Source organism: Gymnodraco acuticeps, unplaced genomic scaffold, assembly GCF_902827175.1.
Source record: "Gymnodraco acuticeps unplaced genomic scaffold, fGymAcu1.1, whole genome shotgun sequence".
Lineage (NCBI taxonomy): Eukaryota > Metazoa > Chordata > Actinopteri > Perciformes > Bathydraconidae > Gymnodraco > Gymnodraco acuticeps.
The window spans coordinates 958516-985524 of NW_022990054.1; the positions used below are offsets into that span (position 1 = coordinate 958516).

Below are 27009 nucleotides of genomic sequence, written 5' to 3' on the forward strand. Positions count from 1 at the left end.
TGGTTATCAATGATCAAGTAAATCTTTTAAAATGACTGGTATCTGTTAGCAAATGTAGCAGAATCTACCATTATGTTCACCTTGTGCTGATTTCACACAGGAGTTTCAGACTTTGATCTCTCATAAAAACCTCTGTCAACAATCCCAAGCTGCCTTTTGCTCGCTTGCATGACAAACAGTTAAAAAAGGACAACGAACATGTTTCACTATCCAGGCAGATTTATTCAATGTTACAGCAAAACATAATCAATATCTCGCTGCCATGACGGGTACAATTCCTCAGTGAAGGTTGCAACGTTAATACATAAATAGATCCTAACCGTATTAACAATTATAAATAACACTGTCCTTTTTCTCTTGGTGACTTCACCAGAGTGAAGTCAAATAAATACAAAACCCTTTATGGTATTTATGGTGCGCAAACAAACAACACCTTCCAAGATCATTAGTTTTTTATGATTTATAACCTGACTCTAGGCCATGATTGTAGCTGACTCTTTCCCATTTGGTTCTCTGTTATCTCTTAAGAGTTACATTAAGTCACTTTGTTGGCAGCCATTATAATTCTCCTTTCTAACCAGCATCTTAAACATTGACTTTTAAAATATGTTTCTGTCAGTGCACTTCGATGGGTTAACAAAGGTTTCAATGCCAACCAGTAAACGTAGCATTGATTACTCAAGGTACTTTGGTATCACAGGGTTCTATCCCAGTGATATGTGCAGCAGCGTTATGACTAAGTAGGAAGCTCTCCTCATAGTGAATGGAATGTCTCCATTAGACTCCAAAATAAAGAGATGACCAAGTGGAAAAAAACCACTGGCAACAATCACAGAACACACAGAATAAATACAAACTACAGACAAGGAGTGCAGAGAGAAGCAGTAACGGGGCACAGAAACATTACAGTACATAGAGTGTTTACGCTTACAATGTAGAGGCCACACTTTTCTTGTGTAGCCAGGACAACAACAGATGTTTTAATATCTCAAGTTAGAATCTAGCCTCCACTGGTTTAGCTACATTCACACTTTGCCTTCTTAGACATTCAGAGGTTTCATTCGCCTATTGCAGTAAGGGGTACAGGAGGAGGGAGTCAGAGTGGCTTCAGAGGAAGGCTCTTCACAGGGTGAGCTCCTTCTGTACGCCCCACAGGGTCTCGGCGCTCTTCTGCAGCTGCTTCTCCTCTTCGGCCTTCAGGGTCATGTGAATCACATCTGTCAGGCCGCTGTTGCCCAGGACACAAGGGACGCTCAGGAACACCTCATCCTTCACTCCATGCATGCCCTGTCAGAGGAAGGGGTTAAAAGGTATTTTCATGATATTCAAAGAATGTTCAGTATGTGGATGCAATCCGATGAATTGTATGATATAGGATTTGGCCAATCTTTTTACCTGGACCAGTGTTGACACAGGGTGGACTTTGTGCATGTTCTTAATGATGCTCTCCACCAGGTCAGCTACAGACATGCCAATGGCCCAGGAGGTGTAGCCCTTCAGCTTAATAACCTCATAGGCCCTGCAGAGAAAACAAACAAAAGTCAGAACAGCATATTTCCTGGACAAAAGACAAACATCTGTGTGCTTTGGTACTTGGGACTGTTTGTACGTTGTCAATTGGAAATTAGCTCAAAAACATAAGGCCTAAATTCAAAGAGAACACTTTTCTTACAGAGTTTTATTGCAATATAAACAATTTACATGTCCAGGTTCATTTGGCTGGCCAGAATGAGAGAGAAAGTCATTTGTACTTGTACAAACAGCAGTGCAACATAAACATCCCTTTTCTCCCCTAGTCTCTCTTTTATTTCCTGAAAATCAACCCTTGTGTTATACCATTTTACCTCCTTAAGAACTCAGCTACTTGAATATAAATAAGGTGTACTGACCGTGACATAATGGTAAAGTATCAAAGTTTACAGGGTAAACTTTAACACAACACACAGAAGTATTATACATAGCAATGCTATTATGTTGGTATGGTTAGTTAAGGTAAGAATGGAGAAACCAGCTCAAGTGCGCTAGAATTACACAACCGAAAAAAATCTTCCCCTTCCTTCAGACTTCCTTACAGAGCCCCTCCCCCACCACACACGAACACCCACATGACCAATGAGGGCACGAGATAAGTTTGTGCACAGATGGAAGGCTGACAGGCAGGTAGGCCATCCAGTTACTTTAGCCGGGCCGGCTCAGAGGATTGGTCGTGCTTTTTACAGCGCTACGGCTTCCACAGATGATATTTTTTGTATGTATTTATTGTCAAAGCATTTAATGCATTCATTGCTATCGGGATGTTAAGAGCATTCTATGGAATATAACAAAAAGTGTTTCTGAAGTTAATTACCTACCCTACCTTTAAAGTCTTCAATTAGGGCGAACCTGTCTTTTATCAGGATTCAATATTGTCTGGCGTTTCATTAATGCAAAGCCATGAGGACAACTGCGCGGTATTATGTTACGGGGACTAGCATAGCTTTTGTGTTTGCACTGGCTGCCAGGCACCAGTAAGCCAACAGCACAGAAGTGTTCTGTATACCCGCCTCTGCTTGCCTTTTGGCCCACATCACTGATTACATTCCTTTCCAGGGCTAGTGAGCTCCACTGGATCTTGATCAAATCGTGTATGTATGTTTTTGATATTTTTGTAAATAGGCAACTGTCACTGTAAGCCAATATATCCTATAAGTGTGTTTTAATAAAACATAATATGTATGGCTTCAACCTCAGATGGATGGATGGATGGATGACCTGTATGCACATGGCCGATTGATTTGCTGATAACATTCATCAGTGTGGGAGAAAGAAAAATGTGGTTTGTAGGGAAGTTCTTTCAGGTCATTGGTGGATTACTGGAAACTATTGTTTACTCACCCATCAACCACCTCTTTGTGAATAGCCTTCCAGTTCTCACCGTCACCCTCAGTCCCCATCTGTGGGTTCAGACCCTGCAGAGACACTCCAGCAACATTCACACCGCTCCAGACAGGCACTGTGAGAAACACACGTGATAAATTAAATAGAGAATAAATGTAATTGTGGCAAAATGATGCAGCTGTATTGAACGATTTGCAGTACACCAACAACAGGAACACTATTTTTAGTCGGAGCTTCATACCACTGGAGTCTCCATGTTCTCCGACGATCCAGGCGTGGCAACTGGAAGGGTGGAGGTGGAGCTTCTCTCCAATGAGGTGGCGGAAACGGGCGGAGTCCAGGTTGGTGCCAGAGCCAATGACGCGGTGACGGGGGAAACCACTCAGCTTCCAGGCCACATAGGTCAGGATGTCCACTGAAAGGGTAAAGGGGACAACTCTTCCAAATTAGAAAGGTGCTACTCTCTTCCAGTACCCCCAAACACTATTTTAAGCCACAACTGCTCTTCTCACATTGCACCTCCTCCCTCCCTCGCTCATTCAAACCCCGCCTGTCTAACCTGGGTTAGAAACCACCATCAGGATGCAGTTGGGGCTGTACTTGACGATGTTTGGGATGATGAACTTGAAGATGTTGACGTTGCGCTGCACAAGGTTCAGACGGCTCTCGCCCTCCTGCTGACGGGCTCCAGCTGTCACCACCACCACTTTGGAGTTGGCTGTCACACTGTAGTCTGAAAATCAACAAAACAAGAGGGGTTCTAATGGAGCTGCAGAGTTATAGTTTCAGTGAGAGTCAAGTTTACATACCAGATTCGAAATAAATTATTCAGGAGTTAAAGGGAAGATATTTGTGCGTTCTCACCTTTGTCTCCCACAATCTTTGTCTTGAGGAAGAGGGATCCGTGCTGCAGGTCCATGACCTCACCCTTCAACTTGTCCTCCATCACATCAACCATGGCCAGCTCATCACACAAGTCCTGTTTGTATAAATATATATAATGAGTCATTCTGGCTAGGTCTGCAACTTACACATACTTTTATTCTTCAGTTAACCAGTCCCAGAGAGTCATTTGGAATATTAAAAAAAAGACAGAAAATAGTGAAGAAATGTCCATCCCAGTTTCGCAAAGTCCAAGATAATGTCTTGTATTCTCAGTCAGAACCTAAATATATTCAGTTTAATATGATATAAAAGCAGAGGAAAGCATGAACTCCATATTTGAGGGTCTGAAAATATTACTTTAATGATTAAATAATCATCAACTGTTTTGGTCGATTAACTCATCTGGTAATTCTGAAACCCATACACTATTTAAGAGTGGCTTTTATTTCATCAATAAAGCTACAATGAGGCGTATTAGTTGGGTCATCTCCAGCAATTCGGTGACCGTGAAGAGCGGAGGTTCGTTTCTCAGTGGATTTGTAATCTATAAAGGGTTTTTAAAAAAAAAAATGTAGCCCCCATGCCCCTCGCAGAAATGCGGAAAACATTTTTTAGAGCCCTAAATCCAAAATGGCTGCCATCAACATAGGTTGAAAATTAGCTTTTCAATGTTTTGGCCTACAATGTTGTTCAATACATGGTTTCTGGCACTTTTTGGGTCGAGGAATTCATATTTGATGTGGTTTTGATGATTTATATATTCACAGTAACTGGTATAACATGGATATAAAGTCACGAAACACACCATTCATCTCTGCCTTGACTGTTGAACAGCATTGTTAGTTGTAAGACCTGTGACCCTGTGTCCCTGCAACTCTTTTGTTTCTGATTTGGAAAGGATCCAGCTTCCTTGCGGGAGTTGAACAGGAATAAATAAGGGAAATGCAATGTTTCCTGAGAATTTATTTATAATTGGAAGCTTGCAGTTTTTTTAAATGTTAACCAAGCATTACACACGCAGTCAGTTTCCAGTAGATGGCACATCTTTAAAGTTAGTTTGACTTTAGGTTTCTCAGTTTAATTCCTTTATTACTTCATCTAATCTGAAATCATAGAACTTTCTAATGTTTATCTAAGTTTGTTCTTTTCCAAGGGTTTACCCTAATCTTATGAGTTATTTAGCTTGATGTACTTAGATGTTTAGCTGATTTCACCAGCTCTTTTACTCACACACACATCCCATCTTTTGCGGCTTTCACACCAGCGCTTTTCCCTTTCTAGCTCCGAGCTAGAGCTTTTCTGGTTCAGCTCCCGCTGTGTTCACACCGCCCAGAGCCCGACTGATGCTGCCGCTGCTGCGTCATGACGTCACCGTTTACATCGCTGATTTGCTCCCCAACGGCATTACGGCGCTCACAACAACGGGGAACTGCATCGGGTCGATGATCGTGTTGCTTTTAATCACACGAAGCCAGATTAAATTAAATAACGACTTCTCCAACCTTATGCTTTTCTCCAGAGTGCCGTGGTTCATTGTTTATTAATGTGTTTCTGCAGCATTTACCGACCGCTGCAGTGTTGGCTGCTTCCACGGGAGTTTATTCTCCCGTTAGCTCCCGGTTAGCTCACACTGCAGCGCCCCCAGGGGGGGCGCAGAGGCATGACAGGGGGGGCGCGAGAGACCAGGAAAATGGTTATTTAAAAAAAATATATAGGCCTATATATTTTGAAAAATTATTGATTCGAAAATAATATGATACAGTACTATTACGTCTGGGTCTCTGTGTTTCATTAAAGCTCGGCTCTGTGTGTGTGTGTGGAACGAGCCATTTTGTGTGCGTGAGAGAGAGATAGCGCACCGGTACCGGAGATCGTTGATGTTAGCTTCTGGTGCTAGCGAGCTACGCTAACGGATATAAGGAGTTTTTTTAACAACAAATAGGAGGAGAGTCCTCTCCTGTCAGACTGATAGTCTCAGTGAGCTAAAGGACTCTCAGTGTTATCTCAGTGGGTCTCAAACGTTTTGGTCACCATTAATGTAAACAATTATTTCCGAGGCACACGTTTATATGATCATTATAGTTATAAAAAAATAAGAGAATACATGAAAAACAGCTATGAAATACTATATGACAGTAAAACAAGAATAAAGTTTAAAAGAGTGATTTATAAAATATCCATAAAGAAATAGTAAATCTGTTTACAATTCTGTTTCATCTGGGTGTTGAGAGATGTATCCATAGATCTCTTCATTTTGCTCTCAAAGTGCACCAGATTGATGCTTTCAACTTCAATATTTAAAAATCTTCCCGGGGGAGCATGCCCCCGGACCCCCCTATGTGAGGTCCACACACCACCTATAAAAATAGCACTTTACCCCTGCTTACACCTATATGCCGAGACTTGATATCGAGCCTTCATTGTAACAGTCGCGGGTACATAGTGTATGTGCGTGGGGAGTGTTGCAGTAGAAAATTCCACTGTAGCGACCGGTACATTAATGGGAAACCCTAAATGTTTGAGCACGCTCTATGAAAGGTCAAGCTACCCCACAGCACCCCCAAAAGAAATCTCTGGCGCCGCCACTGAGCCTGACTATTTGTGTTGGGGGGGCCCGTCTTTTTTTTTTTCTCCAAAGGGGGAGCCTGACCGAAAAAGTTTGAGAACCACTGGCCTAAGTGAATGTGTGTCAGTCTGAATTGACGCTGTTTGGTATCACAACGCTGTTATGAAAGTTTCTCTGGTATAAAATGGGTGATGTTAGCATAGCAACCGAAGCTAAACTGACTACTTGCTATTGCTATCCTATTGTGGCATAAATCGTTTTCTACAGGCACATTTTACCGGCGTATTTTTATTATGATTCTACTTGTGATAGTCGGACACGACAACCTGTGCAGCCCATGTATTGATTCCATCCGATAGCTGCTATAATACAAAACAAAACGTCTGCCTCTCTCCACAATGATCAATAACAGTGAACGGATGGTCAAAGTGTCTCACCTTGAGCAGTATGCTGATGGCAGAGGCCATGCCCACCATGCCAACCCCCACCACCGTCACCTTGTTCCTGCTGCCAACAGGCTCCTCTTTCATCACATGGCTGATCAGCTTCTCCTTGGTGGACATCTGTGTGAAAGTAGAGAGGTGTTAGGAAAACCAGATAACTAAAAGGGGCAGGAGGGGGGGACGAGTGTGGAAACAGAGAGGCAGTAAAGGAGTGCTACATTACGTATGAGACAGTTTGAATGGGTTGTTCCCCGGCGTACTTGACTGCTCTCTCATCTAACCATTCGTCAAAAGAGGAATTCCCTCATCTCAGAAAAATGATTGAAATTGTGCCCTCCCCCTGACAACCACAATTTCCGGTTCCCTCCTCCTTAAGTCAACAACTCTTATCTCTTGTTTACTTCCTTAAATGGCAGTAATTCTTGCTTCACAGGGCCACGCTGGGTCTCTATGGCGACCACTGCCTGGAAAAGTACTGCAACCGGTTTCCATCCAGCAAAGACCATCCCCCACTCACTACTATTTGTGTTTCCTGGTCAAGCAAGCATGGCTGAGTGCTCGCGCTTACAGGCTGTTACATCAGCATGACTAGCCTGGATCTTCAGTGATGTGGAGACGAGCACATAGTGTAGAGCCTGACAGGATTAATGCCCTGTAATACCTTCCTTCAAAGAGTGTTTAAGACCTCTGCATGGGGAATTTGCACACAATAGTAGGATAAGGTAAGTAGGAAAGACATACCCAATATCCCTTTATCCTATTATCTCTCGCTCAAGAGAGCAAGATTTGTGTTAATCTTCGGATTATATACATTTTTGGGGATTTAAAACAAGTAGATGTTATACATAACTGGACCACAAAAACGTCTCTGCAAACTTGCAGAAACAGGTCAGTGGGGGTGTACTTAGCTCTGATGGGGTGTCAGGTATCACGGTTGAGGGCCAGTAGCTGTCCTTTACTTACACCATTGGCAGGAGACTGTGGGTATATTTGTCTCTGCACTTTTGAATTTTAGACTATATGATCAGACAAAACATCAGTATATCCAAAAAATGATTTGCTTAAAATGCGGGAGTAACTTTAATAGCTTGATTTAGTTTGCACTGTGAAGTCACAGAATTTAGTTAGAACATATACTGAAGATGCCAACAGGATGGAACTTAGATAATGAATGAAATACTTATTTTAAACTTGAAAATACAGCGAGGTATTGACCTGATACACAATATAGCAGAGTACAACAAAAATATCCAAGACATACAAATAAGAAACTAAGATGAAAAAGCAAAATTATGAAGGTAGTACAACCTAAAGAATATATAAAATGTAAAGCAAATGACACAACAAATAAGAAATACAAATTGAAGTGAGATGGGATATCATTTAGGATAAAAAAGAGGGAGGCTTCAAACTGTAAATATGTTGAATAATATACCATAACAATTACATGAACGCAAATCACTGATAGTGATAGTATATCTGCAGCACCAACAGTGCTCCTAATATCTGCTTTCCCATGGGCCAGCAGATGGATGCCACAAATGATCTATGTCAGCTTCATTTATGGCCCACTGCTGTGTGGATGCTGGTCTCCATGGGCAGCAGAGGACATGATATTCTGTACAAACTGTGAAGACCACTGAGACAAATGTAACATTTGTGATATTGGGCTATATAAATAAACATTGATTGATTGAGGACATGGTGTCTTCTTGTGTAACACTGCGTATATTGAATCAACATACAACCTGATGTAACAACAGAAACAAACCACTTTCACTTAAGGGTTCTTATATTAACGATACTATTGGGGTATTTCTAATAGAATATTTCATAACCGGTGTTCCTACAATTTAAAGCATCGTTCTTAAAACCCATTCATTTACTGGCATCAGAGTCACCGCAACAAGTAAATTACGCAGACGGGCCTACATCCTGTTGCTTCGGCCACTGTGTTTCACAAACATAAAAACATAAATACACACATTTTACACTTGCAGCCAAAAGGGTAACCTGTAAAAAACTGAAGATGGATGCCTGCCTCACTAACAACCAATCAACATGATCGATACTGATCAGCGACACGCCCCTCTGCCATCTTTCTAAAATGCGCATCCAGTCCCCCTTTCAATGTGCCGGCGAATGGCTCGTATCACTCACTGAGATGGCTGTGGTGTAGGCTGCCGTGGGATATGTAATGTATCTTACCTTGAGTCGTTCAGTTAGAGAGGTGGAAACACGAACTGGAATGTGTATGCTCCTCCTGAGTTCAGCTTTTCCGCAGAAGTGGTGGTGCAGAAGGGGAGTCACCCGGTATTTAAAGACAGCCTCCTCCTTAGACGACGTAACGTCACGTAATGTCTGATTACGTGACATTCTACATGCGGGGCGCGTGCTGAATGGCACGTAATCAGAATCCTTTATTAGTCCCACAGAGGGGGAAATGTACGTAGTTACAGCAGAAAAAGAGCCACAGACAGCTTCATGTAACATGTTACATGATTTAAAAAGTACTAAGTTATGATATAATACAAAATAAAAAGTTACATAATTTTCAGAATACACATCCTGTAACAGTTCTTAGGATTTAGCAGATATAGCACAGTTCTACAGAAAAGGTGGAATCTGGGTGATACAAATCTGCTGAAATATATTCCTTCTAAACCTGTTAAATAGCAATAACTAACTCTTAACTTGATGAATCCACAACAAGTAGAGGTAGAGCTTAAAGTATTTTTTATTATTGTTACACATTATACAAAGCTTATTTATATAGGAACGTCACTGGTGTAACGTGTTACCAGGGAGAAGAGTAACACCAGTGATGGTAACACCAGTAGGGTTGCAAAATTCCGGGAATTTTCAAAGATGGAAACTTTCCATGGGAATTAACAGGAATAAACGGGAATTTATGGGAATAAACTGGGAATTTTCCAAATTGAAGGTTGGCTCTTCATAGAGAACTTAAATATATTTGGGGAAAGTTTATTTGAGCATAATCTTGACTAAAACAGATGGCATTCAAGTACACTTGAATATCCATGCCATAGCACACTGCTTACTGCATGGCTATTGAGACCACACAAAGGTTCGCAACAGCAGGCTCACAAATGTGAGAGTGGAAAAACTGGTTGGCATTCGTGCAACAAGGCTGGACAGTGACACTGAAGAGGAAGACTCAGAGTTGGATGTTGATGAGGCCCAGGAAGAGCCCATTGACTGAAAGGGTTTAGCAAAAATGCAGAGGATTGCTTGAAGGAAGATGTGCATGTTTAATGGAACTTTTTGGAGGGAGAAGGGCTCTTTTTATTTAACATTTTGAATGGGACTTTGTGGGGATTTTTGGATGGGGGGTGCATTTTTGTTCATTTTTTTATGGGTTAATATTTAACTCAACATTCCTGTTTTCGTTGTTCAATGAAACAAATAATTGTTCAATAAAATAATTATTGATAATAATGAAATAATCTGTTGAAATGTCATGTTTTTTGTTTAATTTTACATCGAATATTTCCCCAGCTTAACTTCCCATGGAAACTTTCCGGAAACTTTCTCCAAATTGTCACTGGTGTTTAGGGTTGCAAAGGGGCGGAACATTTCCGGAAATGTTCCGCCCCTTTGCAACCCTAAACACCAGTGACAATTTGGAGAAAACACTACAATTTTAACAAAATGGCTGCCATGTGTCAGATGTAGTGGCAATTTCTTATGTTACCTTATATGATAAAACCAAATGCTTCTAAAAGCATTGTCCAACACTACTGTACCATTTCTTGATATGTGCTGTTTTCTCTGCATACTCTAATGAGGGTTATTATTCTCAAGCGCTTCAAGGCCACAGAGCTGATTTGGCAGACTATGTTGAAACTACTCCTCTTTACACAAAGTTTGAACTTCCATATTCTGATAACCGTTATACACAGGTGTCTAATAGCGATATGAGACATCCATGTGAAAGCAGATTTCTGAGAGGTTCCGCTATACTACACAAAACTCTGTCTGCCCGCCCTATCTTGTATATAAGCTTTGCTATTCTGTGACTATTGCGCACACTCCTGCAGACTATCCTATACTCTGTGAGACCTGTGCCTTTGAAGCTTCAAATCAATAACCAACAAGACAACACTGTTTGCTTTCACCAGTTTATTATTGATTACTCTCATTGTACATCTTTACAGTATTGACGAGTTTAAAATATCCACAACACAGACCACGGCCGTTTCTCAATGTCGAGTACACAACAGTTGACTGTTACAGGTCTATACGGGTTCATGGTACAATGCATACGCTTCAAATCGAGAGACTGAAACTGTATTTTCCTTCACCGTTCTGTTTTAATTTCACAATAAAGTTAATAGTCATTATGTTTGATATTATTATGTTTTATTAACTACACCACTGTTTTTTTAACCCACACCGCCTAGTGGTTGAAGCACGTTATTGAATGTTGTTGTTGAATACGTTTTATTTGATGAAAACATTTACATATTAAGAGTAGCACGTACACAATTGGGGGAAAGTAGAAGGCATGATAGAAATATAGAATATCAAATATCAAGAAGATACTGTCGTGATCTCTACAATAAAACAGTTTAGTGCAGGACGTCCAAAGATATTAACAGGAGGATGTGTAAAATAGACAAACTAATAAGGCTTTATTCAAACATTAAAGAATACTTTAAGTTAAGGTCTTCTTTTGAATAAGAAAAAAACGTTGGGGTTATCCACAGATAAATATGAAGTCTGACAAAGTACTTAACGTCCAATATATTGCATAGTTTATTTTGGCACTTGACAATCACCTTCCCTGAATTTGACTGTCTGATTTAAGGGTTGTTTATATTTCACATCATTAATCAGAATCTGAAAAGTAACTAAAATAAATGTAGTGGAGTAAAAATACCAGGTTAACCTCTGAATTGTAATGAAGTAGAACAAATTATGCTGCAACAAAAACATTTCCCAACTTGGGATCAATAAAGTATATCTTATCTTATCTTAAGATGATCGATGGCTACTGCCATATTTGCAAAATGTGCCTCTGAATCTTTGTCCACTGCACTACCTCAAATTATCTCTTGTTACAGGAAGCACTTCAGAGACAGTACATTATTTCAAAAATAAAAGCGTTTTATGTAGCAGTAACACCAATGACGTAATTTTGGGTGACTGACATTTATTTGATATTATTAATAATAATTTGCGTTTTTTTACCATTTCAGTGTTATATTTAATGTATGTAATGTTGTGTAAATATAAATTTGATTTATTTATTGAAAAAAAAATAATATTTTAAATGAAAATTATAGGCTCCACTTCCATGTATTATCAAAGTGACAAGGCAGTTCCTTGAACTTGGCATTTTAAATAAATTGCAATTTATGTATAAAAACATTTAAAATGTTTATTTTATTTAGTAGGCTACCATTGCAAAGACAATCTCTATTTATTCAACATAATGAATGTGAGTATTAGGTCAACGTCATGTATTTTGGTGTCTGCAAAAGTAAGTGACAGTACTTCCACCTTTTCTGTAGAATGACCCAGTTATATATTGCACATAAGGGGCAGGATGCAGTATGAATCAGATGCTATGAATCTCTGTTCTTTTTGAAATGTTTACATTATGCATGGTTTAAAAAAACGTGTATGGACATTATTTGATACAATTTTGATACAATCGTGAGTGTATCACCATCTCTGACACACACGTGACATTACGTTGTAACTTAATATGAAATTACATAAGAGATAACTACGACTTCATTGGAAGACTGTTTGTCATTCAGCAAAGAAGGAGACCAAGAATGGTGGAGAAGATAATCGAGGAACAAGATGTTCTCAGAGGGCTGCTTGCCTGTCATGCCCGTAACTCTGCCATCTAAAACTACAAGCGACAGAATAATATTTACGATTTGATTATCGCTGCTATAAGACTCAGTTTCCGGTTTAGTTCTGCATGTGCAGCTAGATTAACCGGACATATGAGTTATATGACTCATGTTATAGCCTACATGATGTAACTTAAACTTGTGTGATGTAAAGTACTAACAAGTCCTCCAACTCATACGACCAAATGGGCCGATTGTTCAGGCCCTTATTACGACCAAATATGTTGTTTGTTTAAGAGCTTAATACGTCCTATAATTACATTTTAAAGTGTTCGCCCTCAGCTGCTACCGTTGAATGCTAACGTTACAGATGGTCGTTTATTCACAAATAACCCTCTGTAAAATCCTAAATTGTAGGATAGTTTGGCCATTAAAACGTTTTGATTAGATTTCTAGCGAGAAGTGTATATTGTACTTTTAGAATTCACGTCCAGTCGATATGTAGGATCTATAGTTTGATAGATATTACGAAGATGATTTGAGGTATGCAGCAGCCTCCATGTAAAGTTACGGGTTGAAAACAGTATTTCCGGTCTCGACCTTTTCATAATAAAACCAATGATCAAATGATTTAACAGTGATATCTGCAGTACTCATCAGTTTATCCTTGTTAACTATACAACATTTATTGGTTTAAATTGTGTGCAATGCTTTTGTGTTTTTCCCATAGGTTTTTGTCTTTCGATTCTGAGAGACACATTTCTTTTTTCAGAGGTTTTGTTTTAGCCGCAATGCATGTCGGGAAATGGTGTTTATGCGATATGAAATCAGAAAAACATTTTTTTTAAATAAAATAATACTTTATTCCGAGTGTTCTTGCTTTTCTCTTTAGAAGTCATCACATAACGGCATTGTAATACACGGTTCGGCTGCATTAAATATTACATATCTGCCGTAGATATGTATTTATAGAGCCCTGATCAGAAGACCTTTTGACAAACTGTAAGAAATGCCGCCAAAACTGAATATGTGACGTGAATCATAAATATATTAGCAATTAAACAACATCTTCCATTTCTCTTCGCACAATACGTCTCCTTGCAGTATTAACACTAATTCGGCTGACTTTTATATTTTATCCAATTGGTAGATAGGCTATATTTACACCATAAAGGTGCACAGCTGATAGAAAGAGATTTATTTGTAGTTAAAGATATTATTTACTGAACTACCTTTCCAACTCCTCATGCAGTTGACTGTTATAGGTCTATACAGGTTCATGGTACGATGCATAAGCTTCAAATCGAGAGACTGAAACTGTATACTGAAACTCTGTTTTAATTTCACAATAAAGTTAATAGTCATATTATGTTTGATATTGTTATGTTTTATTAACTACACCACTGGTTTTTTAACCCGCACCGCCTAGTGGTTAAAGCACGTTATTGCATTTTGTTGTTGAATACGTTTTATTTGATGAAAACATTTAAATATTAAGAGTAGCCTACATATAAAATTGGGGGAAAGTAGAAGGCATGATAGAAATATCGAATATAAAATATCAAGAAGATACTGTAGTGATCTCTAAAATAAAACAGTTTAGTGCAGGACGTCCAAAGATATTAACAGGAGGATGTGCAAAACAGACAAACTAATAAGGCTTTATTTAAACATTAAAGAATACTTTAAGTTAAGGTCTTCTTTTGAATAAGAAAAAAACGTTGGGGTTATCCACAGATAAATATGAAGTCTGACAAAGTACTTAACGTCCAATATATTGCATAGTTTATTTTGGCACTTGACAATCACCTTCCCTGAATTTGACTCAGGTGTAACTAAAGTCTGATTTAAGGGTTGTTTATATTTCACATCATTAATCAGAATCTGCAAAGTAACTCAAATACATGTAGTGGAGTAAAAATACCAGGTTAACCTCTGAATTGTAGTGGAGTAGAATAAAGTATGCTGTGTAGTGCCGAGAGACGGGAGTCGGAGGCGGGGTATCAAAGTTACAAGCTCTACTTTTATTTAGCATCTGAACACACATGTAAACCACTTCATGCCCGGGAAGCGAAGACCGGCGGAAACAGGAAGTCCGGCTCACTCAAATGTCCGTGCGGAACAATACCCCAACCCATAGATCCGTGGGTGAATAATGTCAATCACCACACAAGCCCCCCCAGTATTCACCCGTAGTCAAAATCCTCGTGCCTGGGAGGAAGTACCACCCGACGCCGGCGCGTACGGACCACAGGGGCCGAGGAGGGCGGGGCCGCAGGTGAGGGCAGGGGCGCCAACGAGGGCATCCCCACAGGGGGCGGGGGGCGGGCCATGGGAGGGCGGCCCCGACGTGGGGGCAGAGCCAACTCCAACGGCCTGGAAATGTCCACGTGAGCAGGCTTAATCCGATCAATGGACACAGTCTCAGGCCTGCCACCAACGTCCACCACCAGGCTCTTGTCCCCGTGACGTATGACCCTGAACGGACCATCGTAAGGGGGCCACAGGGGACCGCGGTGGGCGTCGTGGCGAATAAAAACGAAATCTGCCGACCGTAATCCGGGGGACACCCGGAAAGCTGGGTTGCTGTGCTGCGACGTGGGGACGGGCGTGAATGTCCCGGCGGTCTCCAGCAGGGAGGAGCGCTGCCCGGCTGCAGACCAGGGCACAGTGGCGGTGGGAATGAATTCCCCAGGGACCCGTAGCATCTGACCATAGACGAGCTCCGCCGACGAGGACTGCAGGTCTTCTTTGGGGGCACACCTGAGGCCGAGCATAACCCACGGGAGCTTATCCACCCAGTTGCCGTCTATCAAGCCGGCACGCAGTGACGCCTTCATGGACCGGTGAAACCGCTCACACAATCCGTTAGCCTGGGGGTGATATGCAGTGGTGCGGTGCAGCTTGACCCCCAAACCCACAGCAACAGCGTTCCACAGCTCCGAGGTGAACTGAGAACCGCGGTTAGAGGAAAGGTCAGACGGGGTCCCGAATCGCGCCACCCACGTGCCGATGAAAGCGCGGGCGACGTCGGAAGCTGATGTCGAGGCGAGGGGAACGGCCTCTGTTGGAGATTAAAAGGGATAACTGGTCCGCTTTTCAAATCTCCGCGCGTTCCTATGAAGCTGGTTATAATACAGGAAGGAATCCATATCTACAAAGTAACCGTTAACAATAATCTACTTTAATGGCAATATGACAATGCAATACAATCATTACAATACAACATGATATATTACAGTTATATTGTAATGCTTAAGGAGTAATGCCGGCTTACTCCTGCACTGGTTCGCATACTGCAGAGCTACTTTCACCCGAGGGCAGCATGTGAAGAAGAGGCCGAACGCCAGGGATCCACCGGATATATACCAGAGTAAGAAGGAGGGGTTTGGTGTTAGGTCAGCTGGTCATCTTTTCAGGTCATCTCATTGGGAGACGCAACGCTGGCCAGCAGGAAACCAAACAGGCTCACCTTACAACCAAAAGGTCTCAAGGCCTGCATACCCACACCTCCCCCACAGAGCAATAAAACCCTGTTTACTCCAACCAGCCCAGAATGTTTATAGCCATTTGTAGTCCTTACATTTATGAAAGGATAAAACAGAGAAATCAATATAAAACACAAACACAGGTATTGTTTGAACAGTATTCACTTAACTGCTACTATTGATAACCACCAGAGAAACCCAAGGGACCTCTCTTAATATCACAACCACTGTAGCTCGTTCTAAGTTGAATGCAAATCAGGACATGCTCTCACCTTCCCCCATCTTCCTTTGTCCTCAAAAACACATGTCAACAGGCCCCAAGTCCAGCTCACAGTTTTACCCAAATTATTCCCATTTTAAGCTTATCCATAGTTTGCTAACATGAATAAATACAAATATAACTCTACAAATCCCCCTTTTTATCTCCTTCTCCAGAGATAAACTTAGACAAGGCATTTTGAAATATACCCACTGTCCTTATTTTCTACTGTGTCCGTAAATCCATCCGAAGCTGGTATTTAGAGTACTTGAAACCTTCATGGAGACAGAACACCACTTTCCATGACAGTGAAGGGGGTAGCTGAGTGCTAGAATCATCAGCCCCCCCCCTCCTCGGAGGAATAGCCCACAAGGACAGCTAATAGGGAGGGGGAGATGCAGCTTGCCCTTCACGGGTGGAACTGATCAGAGCGAAGTAGACTCCTCTGCTGCCTCGACAAGTCCCCTGTGCCGTCCTGGCTTGCCGTGTCTTTGTCCCCCCAAATCCGCTGACAGCAGCTTCTGGGCTGCCTGCTAGAGAGATGTCTTCCTCCTCCTCGTCCTCCGGCCCGCTGATGTCGGCTTCCGGGTCGATGCTGTAGAGATGTCTCCAGGGTCCTGCTCCTCCAGTCTGCTGCTTCCGAGTAGTCCACGTCTGCCCGGGCCACGTCCGTCCTGATGTCGTCCCCTGGTCCTAGTAGGTGGTTTCCCCGCCGCACACTGGCTCCCGTGGTACGAGCTGTCCCCCTTTTCTCCCAGGCAGACGGCATAAGAGGTCCGCTGGGTCACTCGGTCGGGGTCGGAGAGCCTGGGGTTGAGCCACTTTGTCCTGATGACTTTCAGCCAGACGAACTCTGCTGTCGGCCTCGTGCTTCTCGGGTCCCCCTTTTGGCGCCAGCGACCTGTGTGGAGAAATCTGATACAACTCCCTCAAGCCTACGCTCAGCTGTTTTGACCCACTAGGAGCCTGTTGGTGGGGTGTCTTGAAACAACAGCCGTCTGTAAACAGGTTTTCCAAATTAATTGTAGACCTCCTATCTGCCAGTGCAGCTTCAGAATCTTAATACTTGGATTGTGCCAACTAAATAAGAACCTCAACATCTTTAGGTAAACTAAATAACATATTTCAATAGCTCTGAATTTCTGACAAGCCTCCGTGTTTATTTTTAAATGAAATCCTATTTAAAATCTAAATATAATATGAACTGCTAATGTTTCTGGTAAAGAAACCCACTAATGTTATGGATTCAAAAACAATCAAAATCACAATACTAACAAAGTGAATGATTTCCTGGTGATACTGCTTCCACCTGTCAGTGCTTAGATATTATCACGCTGAAAAAATGAATACAGAATTCCAACAAACTGTCATCAAATGTCTTTCTATTATAAATTTAGATGAAATGTATATCCCTATAATGACCTAAATAATAAAGTATATGGCTTTTACTTCTTTACCAGGCTAGTTACATGATGTTGTCTAAATTAAATTCTGTCTCATTACATTACTATGTTTTAGCTTAACTTAACTGTAATATGTTCTTTCTACATTTCAAACCTCAGTTGCTCTAATGTCTGTTAAAATATTACAAAATTGTTTAATTATCACAGGTCAACTTCTTCGGTTTCACAGTAGCCCCTTGGCCACTGCTTCTTTGTTACCTGTTATAATTCAAATCAATATTTAGAAACATCTCAACATTCATCAAACAGTATTTTATCCCCAGATATGGAGCAGGTTAATTACATTCAATGCTCAATCCTTAAAAGAAAAATGTAAATTGTGAATTTTACAGCCATGTTGACATTTATACCTTATACTCACTCCCCCTTTTTACACATGAAATCATGTGTAACAAAACCCTGTAATGGGAGGGGAACAAAAACTGTCAGGTAATTGGTTAGGGACATAACCAACATTATTTTCAATTTGACATCATTATCATTATTTCCACAGTGAACACTTCAGTGAAAAGAAGTGTTCCTCTCCGTCCTTCAGGCCTAAAAGAAACAGAATCTTCAGCTTTTAGTTTTACATTTGCAAACCACCAACTCATGTGAGAGTAAAATATCACATGTGCGGTTTCCCCTTTTTGTGGAATTTTTAGGAAACCTCTCGTTTCCCTTGGAGCTCCAAAATAATATGTTAGTCCAAAAACATGCTTGGTTAGTTATTGTTTTAGAATCATGCAGTTACACTGATCACATGCCGGCATTCATTCACACTCACACTGTCTGGTTGTCATGTCAAGTTTGGTCAGGTTCACCCCAGAGTCAGTCATCCACAGTGCCTTGTCAAGTTACACTGTCGGTCAGGGTCAAAGGTCAGTTGGTCTCCGTCTTTTTTGGCCATGTGTCGTGCTCTGCAGAGACTTTGACATTTCAGCATAGGCCAGTATCCTTTGTCTACAAAAATATGTCACGATTTCAACTATAATTTTCAAGATGATTCTCACTTGTCATTGGGACTTTTGCCTCCCACTTTTCCTGAAACTTGGTACAAAACTCACTTCCTTCGAGTACCACTACTACTGCAATCCAATTACACCTAATTAGTATTAAAATGTCTAATGATCTATTTCAGAAACTTGTGTACATAACTATTATCTTGAGTCAAAACATTACTAGGATCCGTGTCGCTCTGCATTTCATAGCTCACTATAACTCTGGTCTACCTAAAAAACAATGTTAAACTCTTTTAGCAGTGTGTGGAACCTTGGGTGTCCGAACATGCAACAATTACTCCCTCCTTTATCAAGGATTTAAAACCGAAGTCTGGTAATAACTATGCCACAATGGTGAAATCAACACTTTAGATTGGAATTTAATATGTGGCTTGGCACTAGCCATTAATACAAACAAAGATTTGTCCTATAGAGTGGTTCCTAAAACTATCCTTATAATGGTGATCAATATTGTAACCAATGAGATCGCTACTTCATTCACACGTGAATAAAAATCTCTTAAAGAATGATTTGTTAACCTGATGAAAATATTGAAGAATAAAGTTCTACTCTGTCAGTGTGTTTTAGGATGATTCTCATTTCACCTTAATATTTTCCTCTTTACTGCTATTTTCAATTGACCAATTGATTAACAAATCCTTCTGTCTTTACGTATTTATGAAGTTAATTCAAGTTATTTAAATGTGCGTTTTGTGAATAAGTGTGTTTATGTGTAACTCACTCATTCCCGTTCTCCTTTTCTCCTCCCCTGGTTTTCTCAAGCCGTGACCCCGGCCTCCTCACTTCTAATCGACCATGCCAACTCCTCTGATTCTGTCTTCTCTTCAGTCCATCAGCTGTTGAATCCATCCGCTGTAACTTTTGTAGGCCGCCATTGGCCCAGTTACATCTGCAGCCCCATCATGCCACTGTTGTTGCACTCCTCCTTTACAGTCTCTCTGCTGTTTTTATGGAGGGCGGATTCTGCTCTCATGTCCTGTTTGAGGGGCTGATGAGAGTATCTCTTTGTCAGCATGCTGGTTTGGTTCTGGATGCCACAGGTGGAGATAGTTCTGGCTGCAGTCTTGATGTAGTCTTGTTGTTGTTGTTGGTTCAGCTCTGGTTCTCTGTCTGTACGATGGAGAAGGAGGAGTCTCCTGTTGGGTTAGGTCTTTTTGTCTGCTTGGAGGGTCGGGATCAGGGGCGGACTGGCCATCGGGAATACCGGGAGTTTCCCCGGTGGGCCGGTGCTGTGCATGGGCCGGAGGGCCAAAACAATAAATACATTTTTTTTTTTTTTTTTTAAATTTTTTTTTTTTTGCCTAAATCCTACCGGCCCATATTTGTGAGTATACCGGCCACTCCCTTTTTTTTTTTTGCTTAACTAAATCCTACCGGCCCACATTTGTAAGCGTTCCGGGCCGGCCACTCCCCATCAGGCCCGTAGCTGCTGTCACTGCGCAGTGAAAGATCAGGAGTGAGTTACTGATGGATAAACAAGCTCCAAAGCGTAAAGGAGGTGCACAAAAACTTAGGGATAAAAAAATGAAAGCACTTGAGGAAGGTTCAGCAAAATAAAAATAAATTACAGACTTTTCGTTTGGTCCTGCAGCTGGTTGTAGTTGTAGTACAACCACCACCGGAGAAGCTGATGTAACGTTAGCCGACACAGCGGCCATTCCCAGTGGCAGTGAGTCCAGCAATGAAACTGGCACAGTACAGCGGCATCTAGAGCCCAGTACCAGCAGTGATATGATGGTAAGTTAATGTTATGATTGATGCTGAAAGTGAAAATCCTCATTTGGCTAATGCTAGCTTGCTTTTTAATGTAGCAGATGAGGTAATATTAGCTAGCTAGCCTATTTCTAGCTAGCTAGGCTATTGCCTACAGTACATTGTGTGTTCACAGGGACAGCTAATGCATTAGCTAGCTAGCCTATTGCCTACAGTACATTGTGTGTTCACAGGGACAGGGTAAAATTAACAACATTCACTGACCAAATTCTGGTGAAATATGCAAGCTGCTGGTAGATTTGCTTCACTCATTGACAACGGTAATCTATTTGAACATTATAGCCACTTGACTTGGGCTGGTGAATCAATGAGACTACGATGATTGCTTATACTGTCTTTTGTTTGATTAGCTTAGACGTTAGGTTACCTTATTAATACTACAAATAATAAAGGGTCCATTATTTGTCAACCTGCAACTAAAGTTACTGTCTGGTGGAAATTAGCCTGTTACTGTCTTTAAGACTTTACTTGGTTTACATACATAATAATAACATGGTGGTAACATAATAACGTAACATACTAATCAATACTAATCATTTATGTAGGCTGAAGATGATCCTGCTGCTGACACTGACAGAGTTAGTCAAGGCCAGGATGTCAGTGCCACCCCAGTTGATTATTTCACCAGGCCGATGTCAGGCACATTAGACCTATTCTTCCGTTTTCACCCCCAGCAGAAGGCAGACAAGGCTGTAGTGCAGAGGGCTTTTTTTTGCAAAGACGGCACAAACAGGAAATAGCTATCATACAGTGAAGCCAGAGAAGTACTCTTCTGCTCCCTTTGTATGGCTTTTGGTAATCCTAGAGATAGCAACTCCTTCATCACTGGCATGACCAACTTCACACACATACATCAGAGAGTCGAGGAGCATGATCAGAGCCATGCTCACAGAGGTTGCGCTGAGGCATATTTCCTCAGATTCTCAAAAAACACAATTCAGGACCTTCTCATGGGACCTCAGATGTCACGTCACAGAGAGGAAGTCCGCAGGAAGCGTCAAGTGTTGGAGCGCATCATAGATGTGTTGAAGCTCATTGGTCAAAGTGGTTTGAGCTACAGGGGCACGCAGGCGGAGGCATTATATACACAAGATGATGACACCATTGATCATGGTAACTTTTTAGAGATGATTGTTTTGCTGGGAAAATATGATGTGTGTCTCAAGGAACACCTCACTCTCTGTACAGAGAGGGGTTCAGGTAGAGTGGCTGCACCCGTAGGATAGAAAAGGGGGAAGTGACGTCTGACTCAGAGGTCGCACGGCTGTGGAGAAGAACGTTCATTCAGAACCCACATTCTGTTACTGAGTTTAGGCTAGTTAGCTAGCAGGTTTATTGTTCTGGGTGCAGTCACTTTTGCCTCCACTTGCTGTTCAAATAAATGTTGAAAGAAAAAGTAAATCTGTTTACAGTTCTGTTTCATATTGGTGTTGAGAGATGTATCCATAGCTTTAGTCCCTAATTTTGCTCTCCAAATGCACCAGATTGATGCATTTAACTTCAACATTTTAAAACAAATCTTCCCGGGGGAGCTTGCCCCCGGACCCCCCTAGAGGAGGTGAGGTCCACCACCTGCCCACACCCCCTGTCAAATTGTCTCACCCACATTGAGGATGCTTCCTACCCCCATGTTTTATTCCATGCGTCAAGTCAGGCAAATTGGGTCCAAATGTTATTGCATCAATGATCTGTTAACATTAAAATCACTAAATATATGCTGTAACTATTTTGCTTAGGCAACTCAAGGGCTCAGGTAATGTGATGACTATATGAATAATGGTCCAAAATAACATAAAATGCATAGGGTTTTTTGTTAAGTAACATACTTTCGTCGCCGGCCGGCCGATACATGCCGCGCATTAAGTGGGCCTGTCTGTCAATTAATCCCCGGGCCACTTTTTCCCCCCAGTCCGCCCCTGGTCGGGATCAAAGCCTTTCTAACTCAGAGGGGGAGTCCAGGTCCCGGTACACATTACCTATAAGAAGTCTAGCCCACTGATGTTAAATAAATCCAACCCTTTCCACTCTGTGTCTTTCTAATCATACTATCTGTCTTAGTTGTTAAATGCCATCTAAACAACATAATTAATGTCTACTTATGATATTACAAAAACTCACTCCAAAAATGGTTTCATCCATTGTTACATATTTACCCAACACAACTCCGAAATACTTACATGTTTCCAGCATTACATATTCCACACACTATGAAAGAACATCTCCATATCTTTTCTCATTTTAAATCCCACTGTTACTTCGAACAATAGTAAACCTGCAGAGCACACCAATCGGATCACAGTAATGAAATTTGAATCAAGTGTAGGCCTATGTCTTCTTTCTGAACATTTATTTATATTGTCTAAATTCCTTGTCTATGATGTGCAAACAGTTCGAGTGTAAAATGTGTTTTGCACAATGTATTTACACTCTACAGATTCTTGAGTTTACTCATCTCCTGGTGCTGTCGTTGTAAAAAATGTTCAATCCCTTATTGTTTTGTACCAGTTTTCCAAAATCAGTTCTAATTAATATACTGGGAACGTGCTTCCCGTCTTCAATACCGGCCAGCAATGTAATGATTAAACTCTAAGCTCGCAGAAGTTTCAAGGGTGTGATACCCCCTTTCAGCCACTAGATGGAAGCAGCAGAAGTTTCAAGGGTGTGATACCCCCTTTCAGCCACTAGATGGCAGCAGCAGAAGTTTCCAGACAAAGGGAAACGCTCTCCCTCGATTTAATATATAACAGACCTCTGGCTTTAAGCTTTTAGCATTGGTCTGTTATTTAAACCCCAGTTTTAAACGGCGACTCGATTTGATATATCGAGTTTCCAGGTTTTGTCGTGCAGGAATCAAACCTTGCATTCAAACAAACTGCACCATCTCCACGCCACTCAGGAATAAACTACCTGCAGATCCACGCCAAACTGCTCTATTTTACGTCACGCAGGACTTTCGTCTACCTGTCGATCAACGTTTACGTTTTGTATATAACTTTCCTAACATAGTAAAATATGCATTGTATATTCCATTTAAACTATAAAAACACTGTGAAACGCCTACAGACAATCCTAAAGTTTTAGCGTATCCAATTACAGACAGGCGACTTTCATCGTCTGCTTACCTTATTTGCAAAGTTGCAGAGTCCTGCTGATTGTCTGAGATGTTTGAAAGCGTCTGAATTCTTCCTCAGCTTCGTTATATCTAGACGTCGGGTCACCATTTTGTTGGAGATTTGGAGGGATAACTGGTCCGCTTTTCAAATCTCCGCGCGTTCCTATGAAGCTGGTTATAATACAGGAAGGAATCCATATCTACAAAGTAACCGTTAACAATAATCTACTTTAATGGCAATATGACAATGCAATACAATCATTACAATACAACATGATATATTACAGTTATATTGTAATGCTTAAGGAGTAATGCCGGCTTACTCCTGCCCTGGTTTGCGTGCTGCAGAGCTACTTTCACCCGAGGGCAGCATGTGAAGAAGAGGCCGAACGCCAGGGATCCACCGGATATATACCAGAGTAAGAAGGAGGGGTTTGGTGTTAGGTCAGCTGGTCATCTTTTCAGGTCATCTCATTGGGAGACGCAACGCTGGCCAGCAGGAAACCAAACAGGCTCACCTTACAACCAAAAGGTCTCAAGGCCTGCATACCCACACCTCCCCCACAGAGCAATAAAACCCTGTTTACTCCAACCAGCCCAGAATGTTTATAGCCATTTGTAGTCCTTACATTTATGAAAGGATAAAACAGAGAAATCAATATAAAACACAAACACAGGTATTGTTTGAACAGTATTCACTTAACTGCTACTATTGATAACCACCAGAGAAACCCAAGGGACCTCTCTTAATATCACAACCACTGTAGCTCGTTCTAAGTTGAATGCAAATCAGGACATGCTCTCACCTTCCCCCATCTTCCTTTGTCCTCAAAAACACATGTCAACAGGCCCCAAGTCCAGCTCACAGTTTTACCCAAATTATTCCCATTTTAAGCTTATCCATAGTTTGCTAACATGAATAAATACAAATATAACTCTACACCTCGTCCTGTCCACCATCGTAAACAGGTAAGTGAAACCGTGAGAGGGGGGAAGCGGACCTACGAGGTCGACATTGACATGGTCAAACCTCCTCTCAGGAACCGCAAAAAGTTCAAAAGGGGCCCTAGTATGGCGGTGGACTTTGGCCCGTTGACAGGCCACGCACGAGTCGACCAAGGACCTCACGTCCTTCTTAAGCCCCTGCCACACGAACTTCTGTGACAACAACTTCACGGACGGCTTCCTACCGGGGTGGGAAAGATTGTGAACCGCCTCAAAAACGGGTCGACGCCAGTCCGCAGGGACCAGCGGTCGAGGCTGGCCCGTGGAGACGTCACACCACAGCTTTGCGCCAGAGTCACCGACCGTGACCTCCTCCAGGCGTAATCCCGTGACCGAGGCCTTGAGGGTCTGGACCCCGTGGTCAGAGGCCTGGTCAGCGCCCATGCGGAGGTAATCGAGGCCCAGCTGCACAGCTCCGATGACCGCTCTGGAGAGGCAGTCCGCGACCACGTTAGCCTTGCCAGCGATGTGTCGTATGTCCGTGGTGTACTCGGAGATGTACGAAAGCTGGCGTTGCTGTCGGGCGGACCACGGCTCGGCCACCTTGGACATGCAGAAGGTCAGTGGCTTGTGATCCACGAACGCCGCAAACTGCCGGCCTTCCAGCAGGAAACGGAAGTGGCGAACCTCCAAATAGAGACCAAGGAGTTCTCTGTCGAAAGCGCTGTACTTGCGCTCCCTGGGAGTCAACTGGCGACTGAAAAAGGCGAGCGGTTGCCAGGCGCCGTCGACCCATTGTTCATGCACCGCGCCCACTGCGTAGTCAGACGCGTCGGTGGTGATTGCGATGGGGGCCCTGTGTGACGGGTGAGCCAACATGGCGGCTTCGCTCAGGGCGGCTTTGGTGGCGTTGAAAGCGACCTCCCTTTCAGCCGTCCAGTCTATGGCCTGGCCGGGGGATTTGTCCCTGAGGGCCTCGTACAGCAGGCGCATGGTGTGGGCCGCCCGGCGGATGAACCGGTGATAAAACGTCACCATCCCGAGGAACTCTCGGAGCGCCCGAGCTGTAGGCGGTCGTGGAAAGGCAGACACGGCCTCCACTTTCGACGGGAGGGGGGCGGCCCCGTCCTTGCTGATGAGGTGCCCGAGGAAATGGATGGAGGACAACCCGAACTGACACTTCGCCGGGTTGATAATCAGGCCGTGTTGGTTGAGCCTCGCGAAAAGGACCCGGAGATGTGCCTGGTCGCCCTGTGAGAGTGAGCTGGAGAGCCCGCTGAATGACGCCTCGCCGCGGGTACACGTGAACGAGGCAAACGTCAGTGCGTCCACCAGGCGGCTGTTCTTGACGTCCACCAGCAGTCCGTGAGCGCACAGGAAGTCTGCGCCGAGGAGAGCGAAGGAGATGTCAGCCGTGACGAAATCCCACTTAAACCACTGACCCTCGAAGCACAGGTCCACTGTCTTTGTGCCATAGGTGCGAATAGGGGTGTCGTTAGCGGACGTTAAAGGTGGGCCGTGGCCTCCACCGGCAGCGTCCTCCACGGTAGCCGGCAGGACGCTCCGCTGGGCTCCTGTGTCACAAAGGAGTCTGCGACCTGATGAACAGGAGCCGGTTGGATGTGCCCACGCTCGCGGCCACTACCGAGCGCAGGCCTTGGCGTTTCCCGTTACCTTGTAGGTGCAGGGAGGACGGCACATCTTCGCTTTCGCCCCATAGCGTGCATGGTAATAGCACAGGCCAGGGCTGGAGTTGCTGACGTCGGCCCCGGAGCTTCTGCTAGGTGGCCAGCACCTCCGGGGCAAAACGCTGGGTTGCCAGGAAGAACCGGTCAGCTTCTTCGGCCAAAGCGCGGGGCTCAGTAATAGCCGTGTTAGCGAGCGCTGTCTGTACATGCGGCGGCATGTGCCGAAGAAACAGTTCTATGAACAAAAAATTAGGTTCTTCCGTACCCAGCAGGCTGAGCATCATCTCCATGTGGTCAGAAGGCTTGTTGTCCCCCAGGCTATGAATAGCGAGCAGGCGTCGGGCCCGTTCCGACCGTGACAGCTCGAAAGTCTTTAGCAGGAAAGCCTTGAACGCTGCATATTTATCCTGGGCAGGAGGAGATGTAATAAAGCCCACCGTCCGGGTCGCAGTAGAGCTCCCCAGCGCCGAAACGACGTGAAAATAGCGTGCTGCGTCGTCAGTCACTCCGCGGAGGGCGAACTGAGCCTCCGCCTGAGCGAACCATGCAGCTGCAGATGTCTCCCAAAACTCCGGCAGTTTGAAAAAAACGGCGTTACTTGCCATGCTCGGTTCAGTCTCGGATCCTTCAACAAGACTTATGTCGGGGTCACCAATGTACAGTAGTGCCGAGAGACGG

General features: G+C 42.9%; 1 protein-coding gene across 1 annotated transcript; it reads right to left on the reverse strand.

The window, feature by feature from the left end:
* Positions 1-201: 201 nt before the first annotated feature.
* On the reverse strand, positions 202-9134 carry ldha (lactate dehydrogenase A4). The gene is made up of 8 exons (XM_034215875.1): positions 8980-9134; positions 6766-6891; positions 3742-3856; positions 3437-3610; positions 3119-3292; positions 2875-2992; positions 1396-1519; positions 202-1287 (listed from the first exon to the last, which is right to left on the reverse strand). Exons 2-8 carry the CDS (start codon positions 6889-6891, stop codon positions 1123-1125), a joined length of 996 nt encoding a protein of 331 aa, XP_034071766.1. The 5' UTR covers positions 8980-9134; the 3' UTR covers positions 202-1122.
* Between the last annotated feature and the right edge of the window lie 17875 nt (positions 9135-27009).